Source organism: Stegodyphus dumicola, chromosome 12 (genome assembly GCF_044657685.1).
Source record: "Stegodyphus dumicola isolate Sdum_Otavi_A_Nest chromosome 12, ASM4465768v1".
Taxonomy (NCBI): Eukaryota; Metazoa; Arthropoda; class Arachnida; order Araneae; family Eresidae; genus Stegodyphus; species Stegodyphus dumicola.
Window position 1 is genome coordinate 83,466,199 of NC_140779.1, and position 25,720 is coordinate 83,491,918.

At 32.0% G+C, this 25,720-nt stretch overlaps 1 protein-coding gene across 2 annotated transcripts; it reads right to left on the bottom strand.

The window, feature by feature from the left end:
* Window positions 1–8,894: 8,894 nt before the first annotated feature.
* LOC118196383 (uncharacterized) lies at window positions 8,895–25,711 on the bottom strand. Of its 2 annotated transcripts, XM_035367831.2 has the most exons (4): window positions 25,554–25,705; window positions 14,605–14,796; window positions 11,007–11,254; window positions 8,895–9,530 (listed from the first exon to the last, which is right to left on the bottom strand). In XM_035367831.2, the coding sequence occupies exons 2-4, from the start codon at window positions 14,639–14,641 to the stop codon at window positions 8,940–8,942; spliced, it is 876 nt and encodes a 291-aa protein (XP_035223722.1). In that variant the 5' UTR covers window positions 14,642–14,796; window positions 25,554–25,705; the 3' UTR covers window positions 8,895–8,939. The 2 variants fall into 2 exon arrangements, with proteins under 2 accessions (XP_035223722.1, XP_035223723.2); XM_035367832.2 differs by lacking the exons at window positions 8,895–9,530; window positions 11,007–11,254 and having other exon boundaries at window positions 14,642–14,796; window positions 23,671–25,711.
* Between the last annotated feature and the right edge of the window lie 9 nt (window positions 25,712–25,720).

Consider the following 25,720-nt stretch of genomic DNA (forward strand, 5'->3'; position numbering starts at 1 on the left):
TTTTAAGAAGCTATTGGTAGCTGAAATCATCGCGTTTATATTGCTATGAGGTCTAAAAGTCATAGTCTAAAGAAGTGAAGTATTCAATTGCGGCCATTCCGACCTCGAGTTTACCCATGATGTTTTTTGCTTTTTTAAATTCTGTAAAGAATTCTTTCGCTTTTAGGAGTTGGGTTTTTATCCACTCAAAAAATGGAACTTCTTTAGCTTTGCTTTCTTGTTTATTTTTGTTTTCCTTTTGAGTTGTCCAGCTTTGTTGATTTTTAATATTTTCGTTTTCCGTAGCTCCAGGGAGAGTAGGAAAATCTTCTTTATTTAATTGAAATTGTTTCTGTTCATGCTTTTTCTCGTTTTGATTGCACTTATTGAAGACTCTTTTGGGTAGGTTATCCGGATGGTATTTACATTCCTTCGAGTTGCTCGGGTGGCAATCGCCGCACAGAACGCAGAGCGCTGGTAGTTTGTCCTTGTTCTTCTTACAGGTGTAAGTTTCGTGCGGTTCGGCGCATTTAAGACACCTAGGTTTGTAATGACATAGATCTCGAGTGTGTCCGTATCTCTGGCACCTGTGGCATTGCACAGGGCCAGGTCTGGATTTGTAAGCACGGACTATGACGTCTAATCCACGAAGTTGCTTTATTTGGTAGATTTGTTTACCCTTTTGACCTCGACTAAGAATATAGGTAGTTTAACAATTTTTCCTTCTCGGAATCTTTCGAGCTGACGTATCTTTTCTACAGGAATTCCGTGTTCAGTGAGTTCTTTGTGAATTATTTCCACGTTTGAGTTTCTAGGCAGTTTCTTAATTACTACTTTGATTGGTTTTTCGGAATTAATTTTGTATGTGTGGAATTGCACACCTCGTTTGGCCAGAAACTCCGTGATTGAGCGATAGTCATCTTTATCCCAGACTTTGATGTTGAGTGTATCTCCTGTGAGATTGCCTTTGACTTTTTTTACTCCTAAATTTTCGATTTTCTCTTTTAACGTATCCCAGTTGGCTGTAAAATCTGAGAGAACAATTAGGGGAATATGTCCAGTGCTTTTTTTGGCGAGAGTAAATCCTGCGGACTCTGAGTTCGATTCCTGCTCCATGCGGTCATCGTCCTGTAGGTCATTGAACTTATTTTTCTGTACGGGTAGTTCAGCTTCCGATGAATTTGAATGCGTTCGTTTATGCGTGATGCGGGAGGTTTTAAACCTGTCGCTGTCAGTAGTAATTTTCTTTTTCTTATTCTTAGATATAGTCGAACGCTCTATATTTTTTGCATCGCTTTTTTGTGTTTTATTAGATGCTTTTGCCTTTAACATAGCATCGCTTTCGTTGTTATTTTCCATAATGGAATTGCTTGTTTGATTTTTATGCATGACGTCCAGATTTAAGAATGCGTGGTAATCTTGAATGATGTGTTCAAGTTCCGCTATATGTTTGAGATCATCGCTAGTTTTGTTTTCAACTGAGTTGAATTTAAGGAGATCAGCAATAGCTTGCTTTTTTAGGGTTGTGTAAGAGCTAACATTGGGTGGGAGATTAGCTCTCTCTAAGTGTATATTAATTCTACCGAAGGCTTGTTCGGTGGCTGAGATTTCATTATCTAAATTTGCGGATGGCTGACACTCACTCATATTTCACTGAGGTAAAGCATAGCGAGGGAATCAAAAAGCAAAAATATCTTACCTAAATCCAGAGCAGCAGCTTCGGTGAAATACCGGAAGGCGTACTCCAAAGAAAAGCAAAAATATCCAAATGGATGTGCAGACAATGCGTTGAAAAACCCGATCTGGACACATTACATTCAGTATTCTAAATGTTTATATAAACGTTTCTTGCAAGGCCTGCCGGGAAAAAGATGTCAAACGTTCTTTGGTCAGACGATTGGAAAAGAACGCTAACATGATTAGTTTCATTTTCAACAACCACATTACCATTTCAATTAAATACCACAAACAGTGATTAAATTTTGGAATAATTAGTTTTAAATAATAACATGGGCAATTTAAGGCGTAATTTATCGAATGCACAATGACAAAATACTACTATTAGATCTGCATTTGGAATAAATATTTTGCACTCTTTCAACTCATTAGACATTACGAACACTGATATTAATTAATCGCAAAGCTTAAATGTTTAAATATTTACTCACTACATATAACAGTGCAAAGTGCATGAGAATAATCTGCATAAAATGAAGAAAAAATATTTCAAGTAGTAATTGTAAACATTTTCTTACTTACCTGCGCTATACAACCAACATGCATTCAGCCATGTTTTTTTTCTGCAACTAGCTTTCAAACACTTTTCTCCTGATTGGCTAATTTCCAGTCAGTCACGTGATTCTTCTGCGCGGCTACTGAAACATTATCTGTGATGCTACAAGCAAATCAGCTGTTACCGCTACAGTTTGCTTTCAACCTGTTACCATTACAGGAAATTCTTCTGTAACTTTACAAAACTTTTGCCTGAAAAGAGCGAACTTTTTTTTTTACCGTGCGGAGCCTAAAATGAAATGTGTTTCGCTACTTAAATTTATTGTTCAATTATTTGTTATTAATTTATTTTTTATTTTATCTTTTTTCATGAATCTGCTTTGTGAAGCTAAAGAAAAAAGGGAAACAATATTAATTTTAACGTAGCATATATATCGGTGTGGGTTTTTGTCAGTGTGGGCTTTTATCAGCGTGCACTTGTATCTATGTGGGCTTTTATAAATGTAGGCTTTTATCTGTGTGGGCTTTTATCAATGTGCGCTTTCATCGGTGTGGGCAATTATCTCAAAGGGGTCTTTTTTTGTGGGCTTTTGTCATGTGCGCTTTCGTCCAGTGGGCTTTTGTCTGGTCACCGTCTTGCGAAAACGCCGCAAAATACGCCAGATGTATCAGCAGCGACGCATGTCAATAAGTTCATGTCCGATTCGAGAAGAATTTCATACACCAAGTTTTTCATGTAACCACAGGTCTGGTAATCCAAATAACGCTTTCTATCGCTTCATGCTGACCAGACTTCCTCCTGACGTTCAACATTCTCTTGCTTTTCTGGGTTGTGCATACGACTTCTATGTTCCTATATGATATTATTGTTTATTATCGTGTGCTCGGCCTTCATGCATATTTCTGAACAATAATTCTGAAACGCCCTGCATATACGATCCCGTTTATCTTAGAAAGTCTTCCACGAAGTTATCCTTCACCTTACGCGGATAGCTTTTGTGTGCTTTTACATGCTCATATAACCAAACACAACATAATCTCTTTTTTCCAGTCTCTGCCTGTGTTTCTTCCTCATTGTTTTGCGGTAAGAGCCAGCATGAAACAGAAGTTTAATAGCTGTACACTTCACTTTTCTTAAGATGAAGCAAAACAATTGTCTTAACATTGTTCATAAATTCCAGAATTATATAGAGTAAAATTATGTTTTGTTGCGTGTAACAAAATTCCCAAACATATGATATCTTCTGCTATTACTGCAGTTAGATCGCCTTTTCTGCAGTTTCCGTAGACAATATTATTTTACTCTGATAATTTTTAATGAAAAATTTTCCGTGGACTTAATTTTCTTGACAGGGCAATTCGGAATCTGATTCATCCGCCCGTGAATAATCGGGAATAATATTTAGAAATAAGAAATTTTAATGTACCAACAAAATATTGATCAAATATTGAATAGTTTTCTTTTCTGATGATGACATTATTAGGCTATTATTAATAATAAAATTTATTAAATTAATAAAACTTATTTCGTCCTTCTTGTGGTTTGATAAACATAATGGAATTAAGCATTTGAGAACAGTAAATGCGGAGTGAAACCAGTTACTTCTGTAGAATGAAAATGTCTCATTATCCTTTTGAAATAGTGTGAAAGTTTTCTTTGGAAATCATTGTGATCAAAGGATGTGTTTTAGGTACTGTTTTTTTCATATTGTATAGCAGAGGCGAAATGAAAACATGATATGCCAGAAGAGAAAAATTCTTCGTTTGCTGAAAATATTAACATAAAATGCACCTGAACAGAATTCAGTTTTATATAAGTTTATTCTACGTAAAGAAAGATCAGTTAATGTAGATGAAACTTCAATCAGTTCAAAGTCACGTTCATTGAAGCTGCTTCCTAAGATTGTTTCTTCACATAGATTATAGCCCATGGGAAACAAAAGCCTCAGATTCTTCAAATCCCATTGGAAATCCTGTGTTCCAGTAAAAGCATTTCCAGCTCGTAGAATCAATAAGGCACTTTCCTGCTTAGTAAAAAATGAAGGAAATATACGTGACTGGATTTTTAGGATGAGCATTAAAGCAAACTTTTCCCCTCCCTTCTCTTGACAAAATTCCCTTTCTTTAAAGACCATTTATTTCTCTTGAAACTATTTTGTATTTGTTATAAATATAATAAAGTTTTCCCATCTTTAGCTTTGGGGCATTACATTAATATAAGAAAGAATTTCTTAGTGTTCCTATACAAAGAAGTGCTTTTATGAGTCAGCACAGAAAGGAGGAAGTAAAGGTAACAATAATAAATGGGAATTTTTTTTAACTTTGAAAAAATAAGAAATGGGAGGATTTCATAGGGATTAAAGTAATTATTTCCCTTAAATAATCTTGTAGGTCGACGTTACGACAATCCGTATTTTATAAGTCCAAAAGCGCAAAACTTCATGTATGATACATGCATCAGGAGATTTTGTAAGGATATGCATGAAGGGTACGGCCCTCATACCCGTTCTTTGCACCATTTTTCCCGAAACTTAACGGTGGATTTCGACATGTGGCTGCTTGCTTGGTCTTGATGCAATTCTACTGATTTATGGCACTGTGGGTAAAGAAAAGGTATTTCGTATTTGAAAATTGTGTAAAAAATATTTTCCTGAAAATATGTGGAATCAATCTTAACGCTTTTATCCACTCTCTTTATTTTTAATCTTTCGTTATATGGGAAACCAGCTACAATCATAAATCTCTTTAATCTCTTTGAAAAAAACGTTCTTTAGGTTTTTTGAACAAAGTTTTAAATCCTGTTTGATGATAATAAATGGATTTCTTTTTATTTCAGTCATTAAAATACATCCAAGGTTTATCTATTGTGACATCATTTTTCCATTTTTGTCGAGATAAATGTTTCTCATAAAGAATTCTGCAGCACGTTCTGCGTACGGCGATATGTCGTGGAGAAAGACGACGCATATTATGGTTTTACACCTTTTTAAGAATCATATTAGATTAATCATTTTGTTTACAGTTGACACAGAATATTTTAATGACTTTGCAGCTATCCTTAGACATAGTCAATCGTCTTTTGACAGTAAATATTATACCTTTGTAACACTCGAAATATTCCGTTTTACACGGGGGGGGGGAAGGTGAGGATGTATTTGGAACAATTTTTCCGTTTGAAGACAAACTCTGACTTTTTTTTCTTTCTTATTCAGAATATTACCTATAGTGGCTTTAAATTAAAAATTAAAAACCATGGATTTTACAGCGTTTTTATTAACTATATTTGAATAATTTTCCTCGGAAAGAGCACAAACATAACCTTTCATCCATTGCTGCTTTCAAAGTGGTATGTTTCATGAAAACAAAACTGTCAAGTAGCAGACAATAATGTATACTTTCAAAAATATACTTGCATTTAAAGATTTTATATCAAAGTAAAATCGTCTAAAAATGTGCGAACAACATCTGTCAACTTTTCCCTGACTTTGTAGATACTTTCAGACATAGCGATACGTCTCTTAAAAGTTTTGGACTAGTTGACTTTCACTAGATTAAGGAGAACCTCATAATATATTAATTTTGTCTACATTTAGGCTTCGGTGTTTATTTAAAATTTTATTTTCCATCTCGAAGTAATTTTAACTCACTAAACCCTTGATTGCAAAAATTATTCTTCGACAGCTGAAGAAAAACTAACAGTGTAAGCAAATCCCTTCAGGATTCTATATTATTGATAGTTACTCCACTATAAAGTACACCTAGCGAAGAAATTCCAAACATTAAACAATTTTCATTTCCTTGTACGAAGTATTGTAAGCTAAAAAAAATTGGGGATCATATTTCAATGGAAATATTCATTTTAACTGTTCCCAAATACATTTCGACGATTTTTTGTGTGATGTGTGTACATGCAGACAAAATAAAATACTATTAGTTCCAAAAAAGATTGTAAATAGATTCGAAAGATATTTTTGTGACGTCTTTAAGCACATAAGTACATACACCTCGCATACTCAATTCACAACTGCTATTTTGTGCATGGGGCACCTTGGTTTTATATATATGCTACAGTGAAACACCGAAATCTGGAGAATGTCGACTTTCACTGGTGAATGTCAACAATCCGAAAGTCGCTTGGTGTATGTCCGAAATATTTTCCAAATACTCTTATTTCTGAGTTACACCGGTAAATTTCGACATTCACTATGTACTAATGGTAAACGTTGAACATATAACAATATTATATTTTCTTCTCCGTAATTCAGTCGCGTAAAAATGCACTTGAGACTTAAAATAAGAACATAAGAACTTAAAGCACACAGTACATTCAAAATGAAAAAGGAAAATAGTAATAGAAGTTAAAAACTTACTAAATTATGTGATTTAAATATTATTTATTGCAACAACTTAAACTATTATGACACTTTGAATTGCACAAGAGGTCCTTGCTTTTACAATTGCATTTATTTGTGGAAAACTTCCTTTTGCAATGACAGCGTGTAAATATACTTCTCTCTTTTCGACCTACACCAGAGAATATCTGTGATTGTCGACATACAGAGGTGAGGGTCCGAATGTACAAGAATGTAATGCAATACTCGATGTTTCACCGACTTAATTGGTGAATGTTGACATTCTCCGGTGAAAGTCCACATTCTCCAATTTCGGTCTTTCACAGTAACATATATATAGTATATTTACTCATACCTCTTACGCACTTTAAAAGACCTTATTCAACCTTTATTTTCCCAATCGTTATTGTAGTCATATACTTCAGTTGCAGAAGTGTTTTAAGTAATGAAAATGTTCATGTTTTTACAATGTCAAATTTTTCAAAAAATTAATTTTGGACAAATAATAGAATATAACTTTTAATGCGGTTTGTCGATTTCCATGCTTACATTTGGGGAAGTCTTGTACTCGTTATGAAAAATCAAAAATAGAAGATGTTTTAAGAATTCTATTATTTTATGTTTTAGTAGATTGTGGTATAATTAATAGGCATTTTCTTAAAATATCTAGAAGAATTCTAAAGCTATATATTATGTCCAGAATAAATTAATGCTAATTGCCATTTCAGCTGGCAAAAGATTTCATAAAAATATTGTTTAAAGGTTTTATAGGAATATTCTGTTTTCATGATACGTTGCATTACATAAAATAACATATATCACAATAGTGCAAAACAAAACAGTATTCAACAAAGTGATATAAAACACAATACAGGTATTAAAACCTTGATACACTACGAAATAATAATATAAAACATTCCCATTTAATCGGGGACCACGCCGATTACTAATCCAACGGCAACTATAAAAACGAGAAAGAGAAAATTAAGTTTGTGGATTCAAAAATTGTTCATTCACTGCTGAAATACGTTCCCTGAAGTCTTTCAATAGGATAATATAATACGTATTTATTTGTAACAATTGGATTTTTTATAAAAAACATGTAACATATCCCCCAAGATTAAGAAAATAATTCAGGTCTCTACTGAAATCTAATTTTTACTTTCAAAAATTTATGGTAGATTTGTTTCTACATAACATACATTCATTCATTATGTCCGTACTAGTGTCCATGCAAAGCTATGTTTGTCACAAAAATTACAAATGTTTATGTTTTGATCAAACATTGTTTGTATGCGAAATCGATTAAAACCTATATTTGCTATCAGATCAGGGATAGAAATTGTATGTACTTTAAAATATTTTACTTCCATTTGCAAGATTTTCCAGAGTGTTACTAAAACACTGGAAAGTTTTGATTTATCAATGATAAGTAATTTTTAAGAAAGTAAAATTTTGCAGTTATATAAGGAAGCAAAAAGAATGAAGTTACTTAAGAAATATGTAAATTATTTTAAAAGAAATTTTTCCATATTAATTCATTCAAGAGTTCATGCAAAAGAACTCTTAAATCTCAAATCGTTTTACTACAAAGAGGCATGAGAATGTGATTACTGTCTTTTAAGTCAAAAATTTTCTTCAATCAATGCCAATTTTTATACATTTAGCATTATGAGTAACTGGAACTTCCCATTCATACTCATGGTGGTTGTCAACCGTATTTCGAAATGTATAATAAAACTATGAAAATTATTATTTATTTAATATAAAATAAAACTATTTTTTATTATTTCAAATGTTTTTGTTTCATTAAATATGGTAAAACACACGAGAACTATATATCTAAATTAGAAATGCTATCGTGGAAAACTTTTCAAAGACATCTATTCAAGGAAAGTCGAAAAAACTCATGCAGGTAAACCGTTTACAAGGATTTGAAACCAGTTCGAATAACCACAGTTGCACGATGTCTGATATTAAGCTACTAGTATACTAGCTGTCAAATAATAATTCAAATAAAATTCTAAAATTTAAGTTTTTTCTTCAGACGTTAATTCATAATAAAAACGTCTGGTACTTATTTTAATCAATTTCCAAAATGCGTAGATTTTCTTTGGTGTGTATATGAATTTTTGCAACGAGAGAACGTATGTAATTCTGTATTATCATTTGTTTAGGTTGCCATAAACATGTAAAAACCTTTGCAAAGAGTATAGCAAATACTACAAAATGGAAAAACTGAAAAAAAGCTTAAAAAAAGGTCTAAATTTTCTTAAAATATAAATTACCAAATTTTAAAACTCAGTAATTATAACATTACTCAAATTCAAATAACAAATCCAGTTTTATTGAATCTCAGTTTTATACACATGGTACCTATTTAAGCAGTAAGCATTTTATAAGAAATTGAGGTAATCCCAGATGAGAAGCATCTTTTTCCAAATGTCTAAGCTTTTTTCTGAGAAGTCTATAGCATAAGTATTTTAAGTCAAGACACTTCTTTGATTCATGTATAACATAATTTAGTAGTTCATTGGTTGTCTCATCTTCGAAATTCCTCACAAAGACCTCCCAATTTTGAGCCCTTAAATCAGCACCAGAAATGATAAGTATATCGACTAATACCTTGCTTCCTTTTTGACATGCATAGCACAAAGGGATAAGTCCATGGTCGTCACGTTTGTCCAAGTCACAACCTGAAACAATAAGTTTCCGAACAAGATTTTCTTGCGTTGAAATTACTGCCCAGTGTAATGCACATCGACTCCCTACACCAACAGCATTAACATCACTTCCACGCTCTATCAAGAGCATAATCAAATCTATTTTGGAACATTTTTCTCTCCAGCCTAAATATCCTGTAAATGCGGTTCCCACAGAAGATAGTTCTTCAGCATGTAGCTCCAGAGCAGACAGTTGTGCAGCGTAGAGCAATGCTGTATTTCTAAACTTGTCGCGGTGGTTAATCTACAAAAGAAAGAGGATTTTAGGATTTCATATGAATTAAAACATTAGAATAGTAACACGTATTACAAGTATTATTTGCATTAGTTGTAAGTAAGTTATGCAGTATATGATGAAGTATAAAGCAACAGAAATAAATTATCAGCCTCTTGTTCAAAAATGCATAAAGAGAAGATTTCACACACACAAATTCTGCAAATCGCTAACAATGCCATCTGTTGAATTAAATATTCAAATTTTTCACGTATTTTTATGTCCTTTTTCATATATACTATATTACCCGCGTAATTTTCCCTTCATGTTTACTATATTTTTCTGTATGAAAATCGAGAAGGGAAAATTATGTGAATAATTTGATTTCCAAAGGATGTGATTATAGCAAGAATATTACAAATTGAATGTATTCTTGGATTAAACTATTGATAAAGATTACAATATTATTGTTTTAAAAGACACCTACATTCCAATAAGAATACTGCAGTACATTCCATCTTAACCGGCTTTCGTTTAACCTTATCTCCGCTTTAACGGGCCTTAATTAATTTAAGTATGAAAAACAAAAATTTAAAAAAACACATATTACAGTGTGAAGCTCTGTGTCATCATTCAAATGTCTTAATGGATTTCAAGCTGCTGATTTTCAAGATGTAGAGCAGTGGTTGACCGCTGAAAGGAATTTTCAGCAAGAAACTTTGTAAGATAACGACATCATCGGAGATGTCGCCGATATGATTTACAATAATGATGACTCTGATATCAATTACAATGCTGCCATGGTCATATCACATATAGATGAAGCAAAAGCATTGGAAATGGCTTTATCTAATAACAGACATCGGCTTCTTCTACTGACGTCATACTTTTAGAAAATGGCGACTCTATGCAGCGAGCCACTGAATTGCCTGCTTTCAAGCAGAAAAAAAATATTGAATTTGTTAAACATTCCTACAATGTAAAAGTTTTGTAGTAAACTTGCACATTTAATAAATGCTTAGTTTATTTAAGTGCATTTTATCAATTAAATCATTTTTTTTTCATTGTCCGCTTCAAATATATTATTCTGGTATATTTAAAATTGCTATACGTATGCATCATTTATAATACTTATATTAATATTCTGACATCTGGATAAGCTAAAAATAATTTCATTTTTGAATATAATTCCTGAAGAAATATGAAAATATTAGCTATTTTCAGTACCATCATTCTGCTACTGAAAGGAGCCAGAAAACAGATCTTCCGACCATCATTTAATTGCTTAGAAGCTTAATCCATCTCTACAATCATGCAAATTTATAAAAATAACTATCACTTAAAATTAAATGTTTTAAAGCAAAATTACATGCAGTAAACATGCTACAATTTGGTACTTGAAAAATCCCTTTTAGAATATATATAAAAATTAGAAAGGATTCACTTGAAATATGTTTAGTCTAAGCATTTAACATTTAATGCACTTAATTTAATTTCATTACTTACGTTTGCACCTGCATCTAAAAGCATAGATACAATAGATATAGCATATTCCACCTTATTCAAAACTGCATTCAACAGAGGTCCTTGTTTTTGATCTTCATCCACAAAGACACTACTGCCTTGTGATAAAAGGAAATGAACAATTTCTGGACAGGTGCGTCTGCAGGCTCTGTCTAAAGGCGTGTCTCCATTATCTTGAGCTGCATCAAGAACATATGCTGGCGAGTTTTGAGTTAACAGCTTTACAATTTCTGAAAAATAATGCATACGTCAATTTTTAGCATTCAATAAAATCAGAAACAAAATATCTATCATCAATAATAGGTGCGAAAAGGAACCAAAATTACTTTTATGGAACAGCAATGTACAAAAACTATTTTTCAGCAAGTTATTAAATTAAAATAATCTTTTAAGAGATTTCTGAAATAGGAAATTTTACTGATTAAGGCGGAAAACGTGTAGGTTAAAACACAAAATATAAACTCAACATATTCAATATACAGAAGCTGACTATTTCCAAGATTCCTACTAGATATGTTTCCTTAGGTAATCGAATAATTTAAATAAGAACCTCATGAAAAATATTCCATGTATTTTTATTTCATTTAATAAGGAGACAATTACTGAGGAAAGAACTCCTAAGAGACATAGCACGTAAGAGTTATGCAGGAAAATTAGCGGTTCATATTCCTGAAAAGAGAAGCATGTGCTACTCCTTGCTACTCCAGCTCCGCCAACTGCTGGGAGATACGTAAAATGATACTTCTAAAATTAGCTTATCGATTCTGAGGTACCACGAAAATAGTCATCGATCAACGAAATGTGTATTACAGGATACTTAGGCAGCTTCTATCCTTACATTATCAAAAAATGATTAAAAACAGGTAACAATTTTGAATCAAAATGAAATAAACAGAATTTCTTCTACATACACTCTTAGGACGGAATTTCAGTCATTATCATAAACAGGGCATGAAAACTTAATTTAGAATTCTAATTTAAACGTTAAGGGCCAGAAAAATATTTGCTGGAAAGGAGCTGAGGTGAACTTAACCAAAAATGTTACATAACGTTAGAAAAGAATCTAAAAACTAACAAAAGTTCCTTGACGGATGATTTCGGTGACGTAAAGACTCTAAGAGCTGCTTAGATTTGCATCACTAAGCGCTGAATTTAGCTTAGTCTGGCACCTTTAAAAAGAGCACTTCAGGGCCGCAGACATTATACCCTCATTTAGGACCATAGCCTGTGTCGTCTTTATCGCATAGAGGGAATTAAGAGATTTTAGCCAAGTACCGACCTTTTTTCCACTGCAGTCGTTGTCATAGTTATGAGTGACTAGGGTGATTAGTCAGGTGGGATAAAATAACTTTGAACTGTCTGTTATAAACTAGCAGACTAGAAGTCGTTGAAATCAAGATTACTATACTACAAGATTTACTCTTCTCGACCAAAAACACTTTTAGTCTACTCAAAAGCAATTAACCTTCTAAATATTTAAATTTGTTTCTTCCTTTGATCCATTAATGGATCGGTGGAACCAGAGAAAGTTGGGCCAGTCGTCACATGACCAGAGAGTAATCCATGTCTTTCTCTTCGGAGATTACTCTTTAATTTCCAACAATAAAGAATTCTAATTATTTTAAGTAGGCTGCCGGAGACATGAACTTTTTTTAGTGGGCTAAAGTACGTTGCATTTCAACTGGAAAGCATATCCCTCCGATGGATATTACTTGCATCTACAAAACACTACATCTGGCATCTGTACTCAGTACATTAAATTGAATTCATAGCCTATAAATTCGACATTACTGAGAAGAGAGTTGGAAATAGTTTTAGCTAACAACTTAAAATTATATTTAGACATTAAATAAAACATAGCAACTATACACATAGCTAAATTCTAAATGTGTGGAAAGGTAATTTTTTGTTGTATATTTTTGTCTTTGCCAATTTACATTAATATCCATTACGTTTTTTTTAATAAAATATGCTCCTTTTAAGTCAAAACAAATGCTGGAATGAAATTATCATAATCATTTGCTGGTAAAAATATATACCCTTTAACTATGAATGTTTAAGCTTTGAAAAGGACAAAAAAAATGGCTAATGTTGCAAGGTTTTAAATACCTGTTTTTATATCTATTTATTTAATACATAAAGCCAAATTCTAAACAGAAAAGGTTGTTAGAGTTTTTAAAAAGTTTCGAAAGGTTTAATGATCTCAACCTGGATATAATGAATCCTTCCAGCTTTTATATCAGTTTCTGTTCATTTTCATCACTCTAAAAGCGATTTCAGTTCTCCTACTCTGCAAAGTTCCAATTGTTCAACGAGTTTCGCATTGTTGTTCACTTCAGAATTTCATCTTTAAAATTTTTATTCTGATTATTTAGATATTATTCATGATTATTTGGATTTTGCAATTAACTTTTATTTTTAATATAGACTTTATATAAATAGTATTTTTATGATAACATAACTGTTCTCAATTCCTCGGTCGCAGCATTGAGATTTGTCACCTCTAGGCAGCATCTTACTAGATATAAATGTGCCTTTATTGCACTATAATCTTTGGAATCATTGACCTCAGAGGAGAATAAAGAGGAAATGCTGTTGCCAAACATATAATAAAGGCTACAGTTATCCAATATCCATCTTCATCATTGTGGAGAATATCAGCAGCAGAAATGTACTTTTGTATGGTAATATATGTATATTTTAAGCAATGCAAATCAATATAATGTATATATATATATATATATATATACAAACACACATGCGCAATGCTAATAAACAAGCAAACAACGAAATAAAAGGTAATTTTAATCTGTATTATTTTATCAAATGGCTAGTTTTTCAACTAATTTCTCTCACCATCCACGTATTGTATGCTCTTTCTCTCGTCGTCGGCCCGAGCTTGCAACAATAGTATATGCTCTCTGAATTTAATTGCAGGTACTAATTGAAAATCTATAAAATTATTTGGGTACTTATTGTACTTGCACAGCACTAAATAATTAATTAAAACTCATCACGCAATGCGAAAATAAAATGATAGTGATTAAAGACATCTCAAGTGATTTATTATAGTACAAGAAAAAAAGTACAAGGAATTCCTACCACAGCCCACGCAGTTGCATGCATTGAAAGAACATGCCACTTTCACGTACTGCATATCATTGCAAAATGATGTCATGGTTTTAGAAAATTAGGCAGTATTTTGTAATTTCCATTCCACTGAAATAGTAAAATGAACCTACATGCAACTTAAAACAGTGTCTCCATAAGATCGGATAACATTGTTTGCTATGATTCTTGCAAAGAGATTGGACTAGGCATAAGAGTAATATTTATGTAATAAGGCAAAATTTAAAAGTTAGTTTAGTTTTAAAATAATTCAGACAATAAATTTCGAAGCGTATCTATACTGGCCATTTTTTTTTTCAGACCCTCTTGCTGAATTCTTGGTTTTAATAACCAGGGAAACTTTCCAGATTTCCTCAATGAGTTCGATATTGTAGCAAAATATTCAGCACATTAATTGCTAAGGTAATGAGAAAATAAGATATGAATATATAAAAAACAATTTTAAGATTACCTAAAGATGTTCTATCGCATGCAATATGTAGAGGCATTCGTCCTTCTTCATCTGTGCTGGTAACGTCAGCTCCCTTTGCTAAAAGCAATTTGGTCAACTCGTAATCTGAAATCTGAGCGGCCACACGAAGTAAAATATTGCCCAGTTCATCACAGCACTCTCCATACCAAGGTAAGGAAACTAAGAAGTTTTCTGAAAATACAAATTGCCCAAAGTGAAAATCTATATAAATCTTATAAGTATAAATTCATGTGTAATTTGTTTAAAAAAATATTCATAAGATTGATTTTATCAGCATAAATCAACATTTATTACAAAAATATATAAGTTACTAAATACAAAAATTACTGGCGCAAATAAAATATTAAAACTGTGTTCTTAAAGTATATACCTGAATATAAAGAACACCGCCCATTGACATATTAACCAATATATGTAAAACCTGAATAATGAAGAATTGAAGTTAGCAGAGGATTAAAAAAAAAAATGCGATGTGCTGGATGTTCGTATATTTAACTACTCATAACAGAAATTCATTCATAAATTGGAATTGTTTCATTCATAAATGGGAAATAGAAACAGCATGAAAGGAAGAATTCTTATTTTATTTATACAATAGTTTTGTTTCATTAGACGAAATCAAATACTGGAATATTTTCATAAACATTCTAAATGTAAGGCTGTAACTTTTGCTCCCAAATAATGGTTTATTAGAGAATATATGAAAATTAATTCAAAATGCTTCCGACCTTAAAATTTTTTTCTCAAGGCCCGTGAGTTTCCCGAAGATCATTGCTTGGTGTGGGATTACCATTCCAAAAGAATTCCAAATAGACTTTAATTTGCTTTATAACTTTTGATTCGAGTTATTCGGCTATTTGTAATATGATTCTGACTTAAAATAATTGAAATTTAATTAAATGCTTTACATTTAACATTTTTCGGCTAATTTCATTTTGTAATATTTCACAGTTTGGTACTGTTTTAATGACGGTACTGAAGTTTCGTTCGACACAAACTATTAATTCAACAGCCAGGTGACGCTCACGTTAATGATGAAACATTGCATGAAAATTTATTTACATAATATACAATATTTGATAACAAAAACTGTTCGGCATCTACCTTCGAATCATTAGGTCTGAACCTGCATCACTGTATTGCTTCTTTATGCAGAAATCAAATTATTTGGAAAATAGAATGTCTGAAGCACCGCTTAACGGCTGGCATTTTGAATTCATAACATATAATGAGAAAAATCTTGAGTAAAGAAGGAAAGTGATAATTTATCAAAGTTCATTTAACCACCCTAAAAGTAATGATTAATGTAGACAGAGTACAAAATGGGGTGAAGGAGAAACAGTTCCCTATCTTCTGCTCTTGGACTAACTGACAAAATTCGACTTGCTTTTTTTATGTCTTAAAAGTCCGACGTAGGATATATATATAACATTTATCCCATACACAGGTAATTTGATAAAAAATAGGCTTTTTTTTTCTATAATGACAGTTTTCTTTTCAAATTTCGATCCTTTCCCTCCTATTAGACCAAAATGTCAAGTTTTTAAAAAATCTCCCGTTTAGTTTTTAAAAAATTCTGTCTTAAAATTTTAGCTCCTCAGTATCAATCGAATTTGATATATATCACATTTAATAATACAGTCAAAAGTCGTTAATCCAGACTCGTCAGGACTTCGGCGATTCCGGATTATAGATCATCAGTTTAAATCTCGTAAGATGGCATGCAGAAATTCTAAAATTAAAAATATGAAACCGTAATTTATGAAATAAAGAACAATTATGATCTAAAGGGTATCAAAATTTACAAAAAAAAAAAAAAAAAAGCTTAATATTTATTTGTTTACTTTATTAAACATTTCTTTCAATGTAAGTTGCTTTGTTTTATGTGATAATACTTTCTCTTTAATTCTATAAACAGACATAATTTCTTGTTCAGTTACAAAGTTCCGCTGTTCAAGTCCCGTTAATTGCTGCGCCAAGAATACCGACTAACTTGTCAATCGAAATTTTTTCGTTTTCACTAACCTCTCTGTCACACTCTTCATGTCTTTATCCATTTTTTGCAGCAATTCCACTTTTTGTTTGATGGACATCGAAACATACTTTCGTTTTGTATGATCCTTTGGGAGCTCCAGAAACGGAAATTCTATTTGACATAATCGAAAGTTCAAGTTTACATTTATAGTATTGCTCTTACAGGCTGCAAAAAATAATAAGCCGGATCCAATTCGTAAATTAAGGAACAACGCAATCATCAATATTAACTGAAATAGATAATTAGATAATTTTAGCTTATACCGTCCGTTACACATAAAATGCTCATGCGAAAATGTATTCTGCACTTGTGCACACGCATATGCGCAGACATAAAAGGTCTTACGCGCACGCGTAAACGCCTCTGCGCATTGGCCAACACGCCGCATGCGCAGAAAGTTTTTAGCTTTGAGGTCCGAATTAACGACTTTTGACTGTATATCTCTTTTTTTAATTACCTTATTTCGTTCCTTCTTCCAAAATTCGAAATTTAGGATAAATCCAAACAAAATTTGCACATTTTTTAACACATTCGCTGCCACCAAAATTTATATATCCATCCTCAGACGCCGAATTTAAAAAAAGTGTTTTAATGATTAAAAACGTTTCTAATATTTTAATAGTAAAGCCAGAAAAAAAGAAAAACCTTTTATTTTCGTGTTTAGTGTAAAAAAATTTCGGACGCTCTACAGCGTCAGTGGCACCTCACGTTCAACTTATTATCTGTATGCCACTGACGCTCTGGCGCGTCTCATCATTTTTCTGCGAAATTATTGACACATTATATAAAGTCACAGTTTAAAAGAAATAAAACGTTTAATTGGATAAAGAGAAGTGAAATTTATGAAAAATTATAAAATGTAACAGTAAAACATAAATATGTATAAATGTAAATGTAAGATTATAAAATGTAACAAATATTGTATAATATACATAAACAACATAATAGAAAATGAAAAAAAAAATTAAACTTATTACAAACAAAATGTCAGTGTAGAACAGTACTGCATAAATATATTATCACTTATGGTATATTTCACAGCAATTCAAGCAATATCCTGGCTTGTCAGGACAGTCACGGCACTCATACGTAGTGTCCATGCGTTTGCCTTGAGAGGAACAAGATGTACACCTTTTTCTTTGTATTTTGGTTTTACCAGGTGCAAGTTCTCTTTTCTGAAGAGTATGTCTGAGATTCTTGGGAGTCGGCTTTTGTTCGTCTGTTGATGGCAAAAGTGATTTTACAACGTTCAGTCGGTACTCGTAAAGTGATATTTTTTTTTCCGGAATATTTATTATAAAGAGCATGTGAATTCATTAGCATTACTTCAATAGTATGAAAGAACAATTTTTTATACCAGCGTAGTGATTTTCTCTCCAAGAGATAATATGACAGCATTTGATCTTGCCGATCTACACCAGACATAAACGCATTATATTTGATGATTGGCAGAGGCTTCTGCTTTATTTCATTTCGTTTATTTAAAATGTCAACCATTTCATTTTTGTATTCCGTAGAAATATAAGACACTTCATGCTTATCTTTCCATTTTCCGATCATTACTCCCTGACAATACCTTTCAATAGTATCGCCTTTTCGCAATTTAGTAGTTTGAACATTCTTTGGAGTGTTTTTTCGAGTGGTTCTCAATGTGCCTGTGCAGTGTGTCTTTTTATCTAACAGTAACTTGGCCAAGTCAAAGCTATTATAATAATTGTCCATGAAAACATGGTGACCGACATTTAATTTTTCATTCAGTAAATGCAAAACAATTTTTTGTGTATGGTTTTGCCCTCCATAGTCATCTAATAAACCAGTATACACGGCAATCTTTTGCACTATTCCACTTGATGTGCTCAAAATATAAAGTTTTATACCGTACTTATGTCTTTTATTCTTTATGTATTGGCGAAACAATAATCTACCTCGCCAGAGAACCATAGATTCATCCAAAGAAAGTTCTCTATTAGGATAATATATCTCGCACATTCTTTCGTTAAAAAAATCGATAACAGGGCGTATTTTATATAACCTGTCTGTAGGTTGAGGTTCTCCAGGTTCACTATTTTTTGCAAAATGTAATGCACGTAAAATTAATAAAAACCGATTTCGGCTAATGCTATTTGCAATGCCTGCATTATGAAATAATGGGTCCTTCTTCCAGTAGTCCCCATTTGCAAGAATGCTCCCAAAAAAACTAAAAATTCATCCACTTTTAAATCTTTCCAAAGCGTTATTCGTGACTTTTCTTTCGTTTTATCGCTATTTTGTATTTCTAATGCGTAACGATTTGTTTCTTCGACTATTTTTTCCAGAAATACTTCAGTGAGAAAAAGGCGAAAATATCCGATAGGAGTACTTTCAGTTGGCTGTATTAGCAAGGACTCAGATTTTGTAAATGTATGACTTACCATGCAACTTGAATCTGTTTTCCAGTCAACCTGTCGGATTACCGGTAATTGTTCATCTTCTGTGTCAGAATCCGACATTTCTAAGTTATCCACAGCGACATCACTATCTCCTTCCGATTCGCTCGTAGAATCCCAACCGTAATCTTTATCGTCTACGCTGTCATAATCAGAAAGATCACTCTTTTCTAGTAATTCTAATATTTCGGCATCAGTCAGTTTTTTACTTACTTTCCTTTTCTTAGGCTGTGAAGGTCCTGCAATACTTGTACTGTCCGCCATTTTTAAAAATGCACAAAAAAAAAAAAATTTAAACACAAAATTTAAAAACCACGCACTGAAAATATAAAAATAATGCTTCACTAACGTGCCACAAAAACATCATCGTTCAACCTCCAAATCTGAACTAAAACTAAAGCAGTTTACTTATCATACTCGATTGTCGCCCCAGAGCGTCACCGGCATGGGAGGTAGCACCATGCTGACGCGCCGGCGCGTCAGTGGCAGCGAATGTGTTAATATTTGTTTTAAACTTTGATATTAAAACCTAAGATTTAATATTAAAATATAAAACATTTTTGCCACCATCTTAAAGTAGATATATTTTTAGGCATGCGTGCAAAAAATTTGTTTTATATTCAGCATTTTTTAAAATATACGTGAATACTGGTACGTTATGAAATTTGACATTTTTATTATAAGCGATAATAACGGCAAATGCAATGCGATTACGCAATTTTTTACAATCTTCAGTGAACCGTAATAGTTATTTTAAACTTTAAATTTTTAAATAAACTTTTACTGAGGGTAATTCATAGGAGAATTTTTTTTTTCCATTTTTAATTATAATTCCTAAAAAAATATTTATTGATAATATATTAAAACCTATTTTTTTCATTTATAAAGAATACTAACCAAAAATTTTAGAATTTTTTTTTCATAAGAGTAAATTTTGACTTTCGCCATTTTTCGCCCAAAAAGGGACGTTAGTCTCAAATAGAATATTCGTCTCGAAACGGCATTTCGTCTCGAAACACACAAATGCATTTTCAGATTGTTGTCATCAAATGTTATATCCCTGTATTATATTTAGAGAAATTAAAACATGAAGAATCTACATGAGTGTACGTGTGTTTCTCGCACTGTGAAAAACCAATGGAACCTAGAGCCATAAAATTTTTAATAACGTAACCCTCTACCCCAACATGGAAACCTATAAGCTGAAATTTTTCATATTTTATAAACCATAAATGAATTCCTGATTGAAAAAACTCAACGATTTCAAAGAGAGCAGTGGCAACACTGTACGGAATCAAATATTTTCTACTCCAGCGTGTGAACATGTATATCTGAAATTCTAAAGATATGCTCTTTAAAATATTCTGTGATTTTGCTGTTGAATCTAATTTTATGTGTGTTAAAGCTTAAAGAATGTGGTATTCAATAAATAAAGTAAGCATACAAAGTGTTAATAACTGAAAGACAAAAACATTTTGTAAAGCCATCTTAATAATAAATTTATCATTAATATGATGAATTGAGAAAAGAATGAAAAAAAACAGGAAAATGTATGCCAATATTTAACGCTACATTGGGAATTCTATACCTATACTGCTTTTAAATTTTTTTTTTAGTTTTGCTGTTGAATTGTAAGTGGAGTAAATGCCAAGAAAATAATGCTTAATGATAAAGTTAAAAAGATTTTAAAAAAAGTGTGTCAGTATAGTGGTGAGTGTAATATCAGACTGTTAGACTGCGAACTTATCGAGAGCGTAAAATTTCTTAGCAAATTTAAGAGATCGGATTAAATTCGATCACTAGTATCTAATGTTAATTAATACTATACATCCTCATTTCTGTATTCCTCTTGGAATGCAAATTAGCTTTATGTATATTTAAGTTAAGGGTTTTGAATCTTTAGTTGCGATCGCTTCTGGCAGATGTATCTTACTGTTAGGATTTTGCCAGCTTTGTTTAAAATGATATTCCGGCTTTAGCATTCACGCTAACTCATGCTTTAAATACGAGCCAGTAAAATATATGCGTCAGCTTGTCCTATTTAATATGTTGTGTTAGACTATGTTAGCAATATTCAAATTTAATTGTTTGTTCTCTTAATTTAAAATACATACAAGTTGTGACTTTATGTTCAAGCTGAAGTAAAAAAAAAAAAAAAAAAAAAAACTTTTTAAATTTCTCCTGCAATTTGCGAGTTGTTCAAGACGTAGCGTTAACTCACTATCTGTCTGGTATGGTCTTCATGATTTTTACTCTAGTTTTCTCTTATAATTGCAACTCTACAGATTTTAATTTACTATTTGATTTGCAAATCTTCAAAGTATTATTATAGTCTCAGGCAAAAACATCAGTTTTCTTAGCACGTTAGTTTTTAAATATCAAGTAGAAGTGCAAATGAATGTGCATTTACGTTTGTTATTATTGTATTCACTTTTTGTTCCTGTAATTCAGTACGAGAGAAAGACCGAAAGAAGCGTTACACATTAATTAGAATAAGATGTCTCATATAATGTAACGGAGTGTATTTAAAACAATGGCTAACAAGACAACTAAACCGGCATATAATTTCTAAACAGAACTGGTTAAAAATACTCCCAGCAATATACGACTGTCAGAAGCTGTCTCAGCTAAAGATTCAAAACTTTCAACTTAAGTACACACAAAGCTAAAAATGTTGCAGAAAACAAAGTATTTCAATAGTGAATATGGTACATAACGAATAAATATGAGAGAATGACTCCGGATACATCTGCAGAATGCCTTGAAGAAAATCATTAAAGGTTATCTTGAGACAATTAATTAGCCATTAAGAAGAAAACTTTAAAGCACTAAGACAATAAATATTTGTTTAATTATTTTTATTTATTTGCATAAAATTCAGTTTTCATTTTAATGTTATTTTATTTTTGAACTTTAAAAAATGAAACAATGTAACTTTCGCATTTGTATATCTTTTCTTAACAGCCCATTGAAAGACGCATAACGGTCCTTTAGAACATTTTATCTTTCAATGAAGAATACATCGTGACCAATACTGGGTGGCAAAGCATTCTTTTGAAAGAAATGTTATTCAGATAAATAAAATCAAATTTAAAAACATTTATATCAATACATATGTTTAAAGTACACAGTATGAAATAATAAATGGAAATTTTTAAAATAACTATTTGAAGATATATAATTCAACCACGCAGCTTAATTTAATACAGTTAAAATGAAATTCCGAAAACGAAACATATGTCTAAAAATAACAATTGTGATTAAAAATTTTAGTATGAAATAAGACTATATGCAAAAATGAAAAAGCAATACTCTTTTTCTGCTTGCGCAGAATGAAAGAGAAATTGAAATAGGCTGTCATAAACTCGGAAACTCACAAAGTAAACTCCTCTTGGCACAGAGTAAAAAAAGAACACTAGGGTAAATTTCCGAATTACTGATTAAATTTCAGTCTAAATTTTACAAAATTTTGTTTTTAGCTATAATTTGAATCTTAAATTCGAAATATGGAAAAAACTTGGCATGTCATTTCAGAAACTCCAATTTTATGATAAACTACGTATCTTAAAACAAGGCTATGTATAAGTATGTAATAGAGGTTGTAAGTCACGCTTTTAAGCTATGAAAAAAGCAAATTGAATTTTGTTTCTTGGGCCGTGTAGAACGAGAGATATAGAACTGTTCCCCTTCCTTTTTTGATGACTACATACTATTGTGTGAATATACTTCGTAATATTCCCTATATTGATGTGAAACAATATGAATTATGAACATCTACTGACCTCCCTTAAAATGCTAAAACGTCGAGTAAATTGGACCATTTCAAACTACTGTATCTCATAATATATAAACAGGAAACAAATAAATTTTTTACAGAAGACACTTAAAATACTACTCTATCTGAAAATGTGACTAAGCTTATAAAATAGAAAAAAAAAATTATTTAATAATGCTGAAAACTATATGGCACTTTATGTAATCTGAAAATGTAATATCAGCTTCCACGCAAGATTACTCTTAAATTATAGGCTTTTTCAAAATATTTTCACCTGTAATATATTTATTATAGTCTTATTATAATTTTGAACCTTTAAAATTTTAAATATATATAAATTTTATATTTTTTAAAAACAGTGATTTTATGTTACTGAAAATAGCATACTTTTTATTACTTTGAGAATGCAGAAAAATAACAAAATATAAATGGAAATTGCAAATTTTAGGTTCAGGTTGTAGCAAATTACATATTGTATCTGTGATACAACTTTCATTAGAATATATTGAATCTTTCAATTGTTATGATGCGCGCAATAATGAAAAATGTTTTGAGAAAAATGACTTTAAAGTTTTTTTCACAACATATTACCTAATAACCATTATTATTGCACCTTAATTTTATATAAAATGAAAAACTTATCACCTGATATGGTTTTCTTTACTTATTTTGTATTTGATAGAAATCTCAACTGTTTACACAACATTCACACTAACACGACAATTCATGTCGTGATGTGAAATTACACCGAATAGCAAAAATGCACAAAATATATCAATACAGATTCATCATATAATAATTATACACACACTATTAGCATTAAAATGCTCCTGAAAGGTATGTTACTCCTTCAGCTTTATGAGTCTTTTTAATTTCATGCAGTTTTGCATGACGCTTGGCGCGACGAGCATCAATCGTACGAGCTATTACTCGTTTCTTCGAAGAAGTTACACGTTTATAGTCACTCCTAAATTGTGCAGTTATGCAATTAATTCCAGGGTGTATATTCAGGTATCTCAGAGTAGATAATCTACCCTTCCTACCATCATTAAAAAGAGTAACTGCTTCATGAACTGCTATTTCTGAGATGATTCTGCCACTACCAGATGTCTTTGGACATATCTGCCAAATCAAGGAGTTCAGTGACTCATTTGGATTTTGAGTATGAGCTCCAAGACAGCGTTTTAGGAGGTCTGGATGCGACAGCGAGTTGAAAACTGGTTTGATCACATCCATGACTGCCAGTGGTAAGGTTTCTTTATGGCGAAAATCATTCACAACCCCTTTCGCCAAAGCAATTTGGTACTTGCACCATGAGGACTCACCAGTTGGACAAAAAGTATGTGATCGAGTATGAAAATACAAAGCCCAGATAGCATTTCGCATATCTTTCAGTGAATCTGCATGTTGGTGAATTGCATTTCCATAATACAATGACAGTTGGCTGATTCCACTATCTGTAAGTCGACCTTTTCCAGATAGACTTTTGTTATCTAAAAGCTTTCGTCCCTTATAATCAGCTTTCAGTTTACGTAAGCAAGTGCTCATCCTCTTCTGGATGTGCCCTACACACTCTAGTTTTGACACAGTCACACCTTCATATGGTTTGCTTTCTGTTATGGAAAGAAATGTTTTTGAATCAACATCACCAATATAATTGATGTATCTCACACCCCTTGCACTTTGAGACCTCTGAAAAATTTTAACTATTCCGTCAGCTTCCATTTTGGCAGATGAACCGAAATGATTTCTTCTGCAAGTGCGAGAATGGGTTTTCTGCCACTCATCAAAGGCTTCACCAGATCGAGGACCCTTCCACAATTCGCATCCTTTACATGCTACGGATAAAACCTCTACGTCAATAACTTTTCCACTCTCAGCACCAATAACCGTACATACACCAATCTGAGATGTATGGCCTCTTGTTTTCCAGGTGCCATCACCACTTACACTTATGTCTGTAGAATTACTGAGTGATATTTCTTCTGCTGCTGCATTTTTCATGCTTTCAATTGCAGTCATTTTTGTTGCATTATTGATTAAGTTACAGATTCTGTCATAAGTTTTTTGAATCACAGGAGGATCTAAATCCATTATTGCACAAAATGTTTTCAATGGTTCAAGACCTTGACCAATACAACGCATTGCATAAATAATACGACGATTAATTTCTGCAATGTTCCTTTTTCTCCCCAACAAGTTTAGTGTTGCTTGTCATCACAACATTTTTGCATCCTTGACATGTCAAGATCATTCTGGAACACAGACCTGCAGATCTTTTCGCAGTAAATTTTAATTTACCATGGCATACCTTACACACAGTGTTTTCTTCCAAAAAAGAACACAGAATATTTTTATCGACAATCATGTTGCCATCAAATCGATTGCTTTCACTTGAAAAATCAATGTCTGTTACATTTAACTTTTTACAAGTAGCACTTGTATTTAGTTCATCTGAATTTCCAGGGAAACTATGTGCAGCTGTAGTTTCACAAATAACAGCTTGGTTTGGGGAAGAAATAAAAAATCCATTATTTATTTCATTTAAAACTGTCGATTTACCAGTTCTGGTGAACTGGTTTCCATGAAATCGGTGCTTTTTTGAACGCTTTCCAGAAGCACGTTTATAAGCATTATCAGCCATTTTACGGAGCAGTGCACAGTAAGATAATAAAATGCTTTAAAAACTTACAATTATATTTAAATTCACCCACAAACTGTTCTAAAATCACAACTGAATGATCATAAGTGACGGAAATTACAAGTGGAGTGATATGAAACACTACTAAAATATAATGAAATGAAAGGAAAAAAGAGCAATAAAAATAAAACGGTTAAGAATGTAAACAAACTACCGAA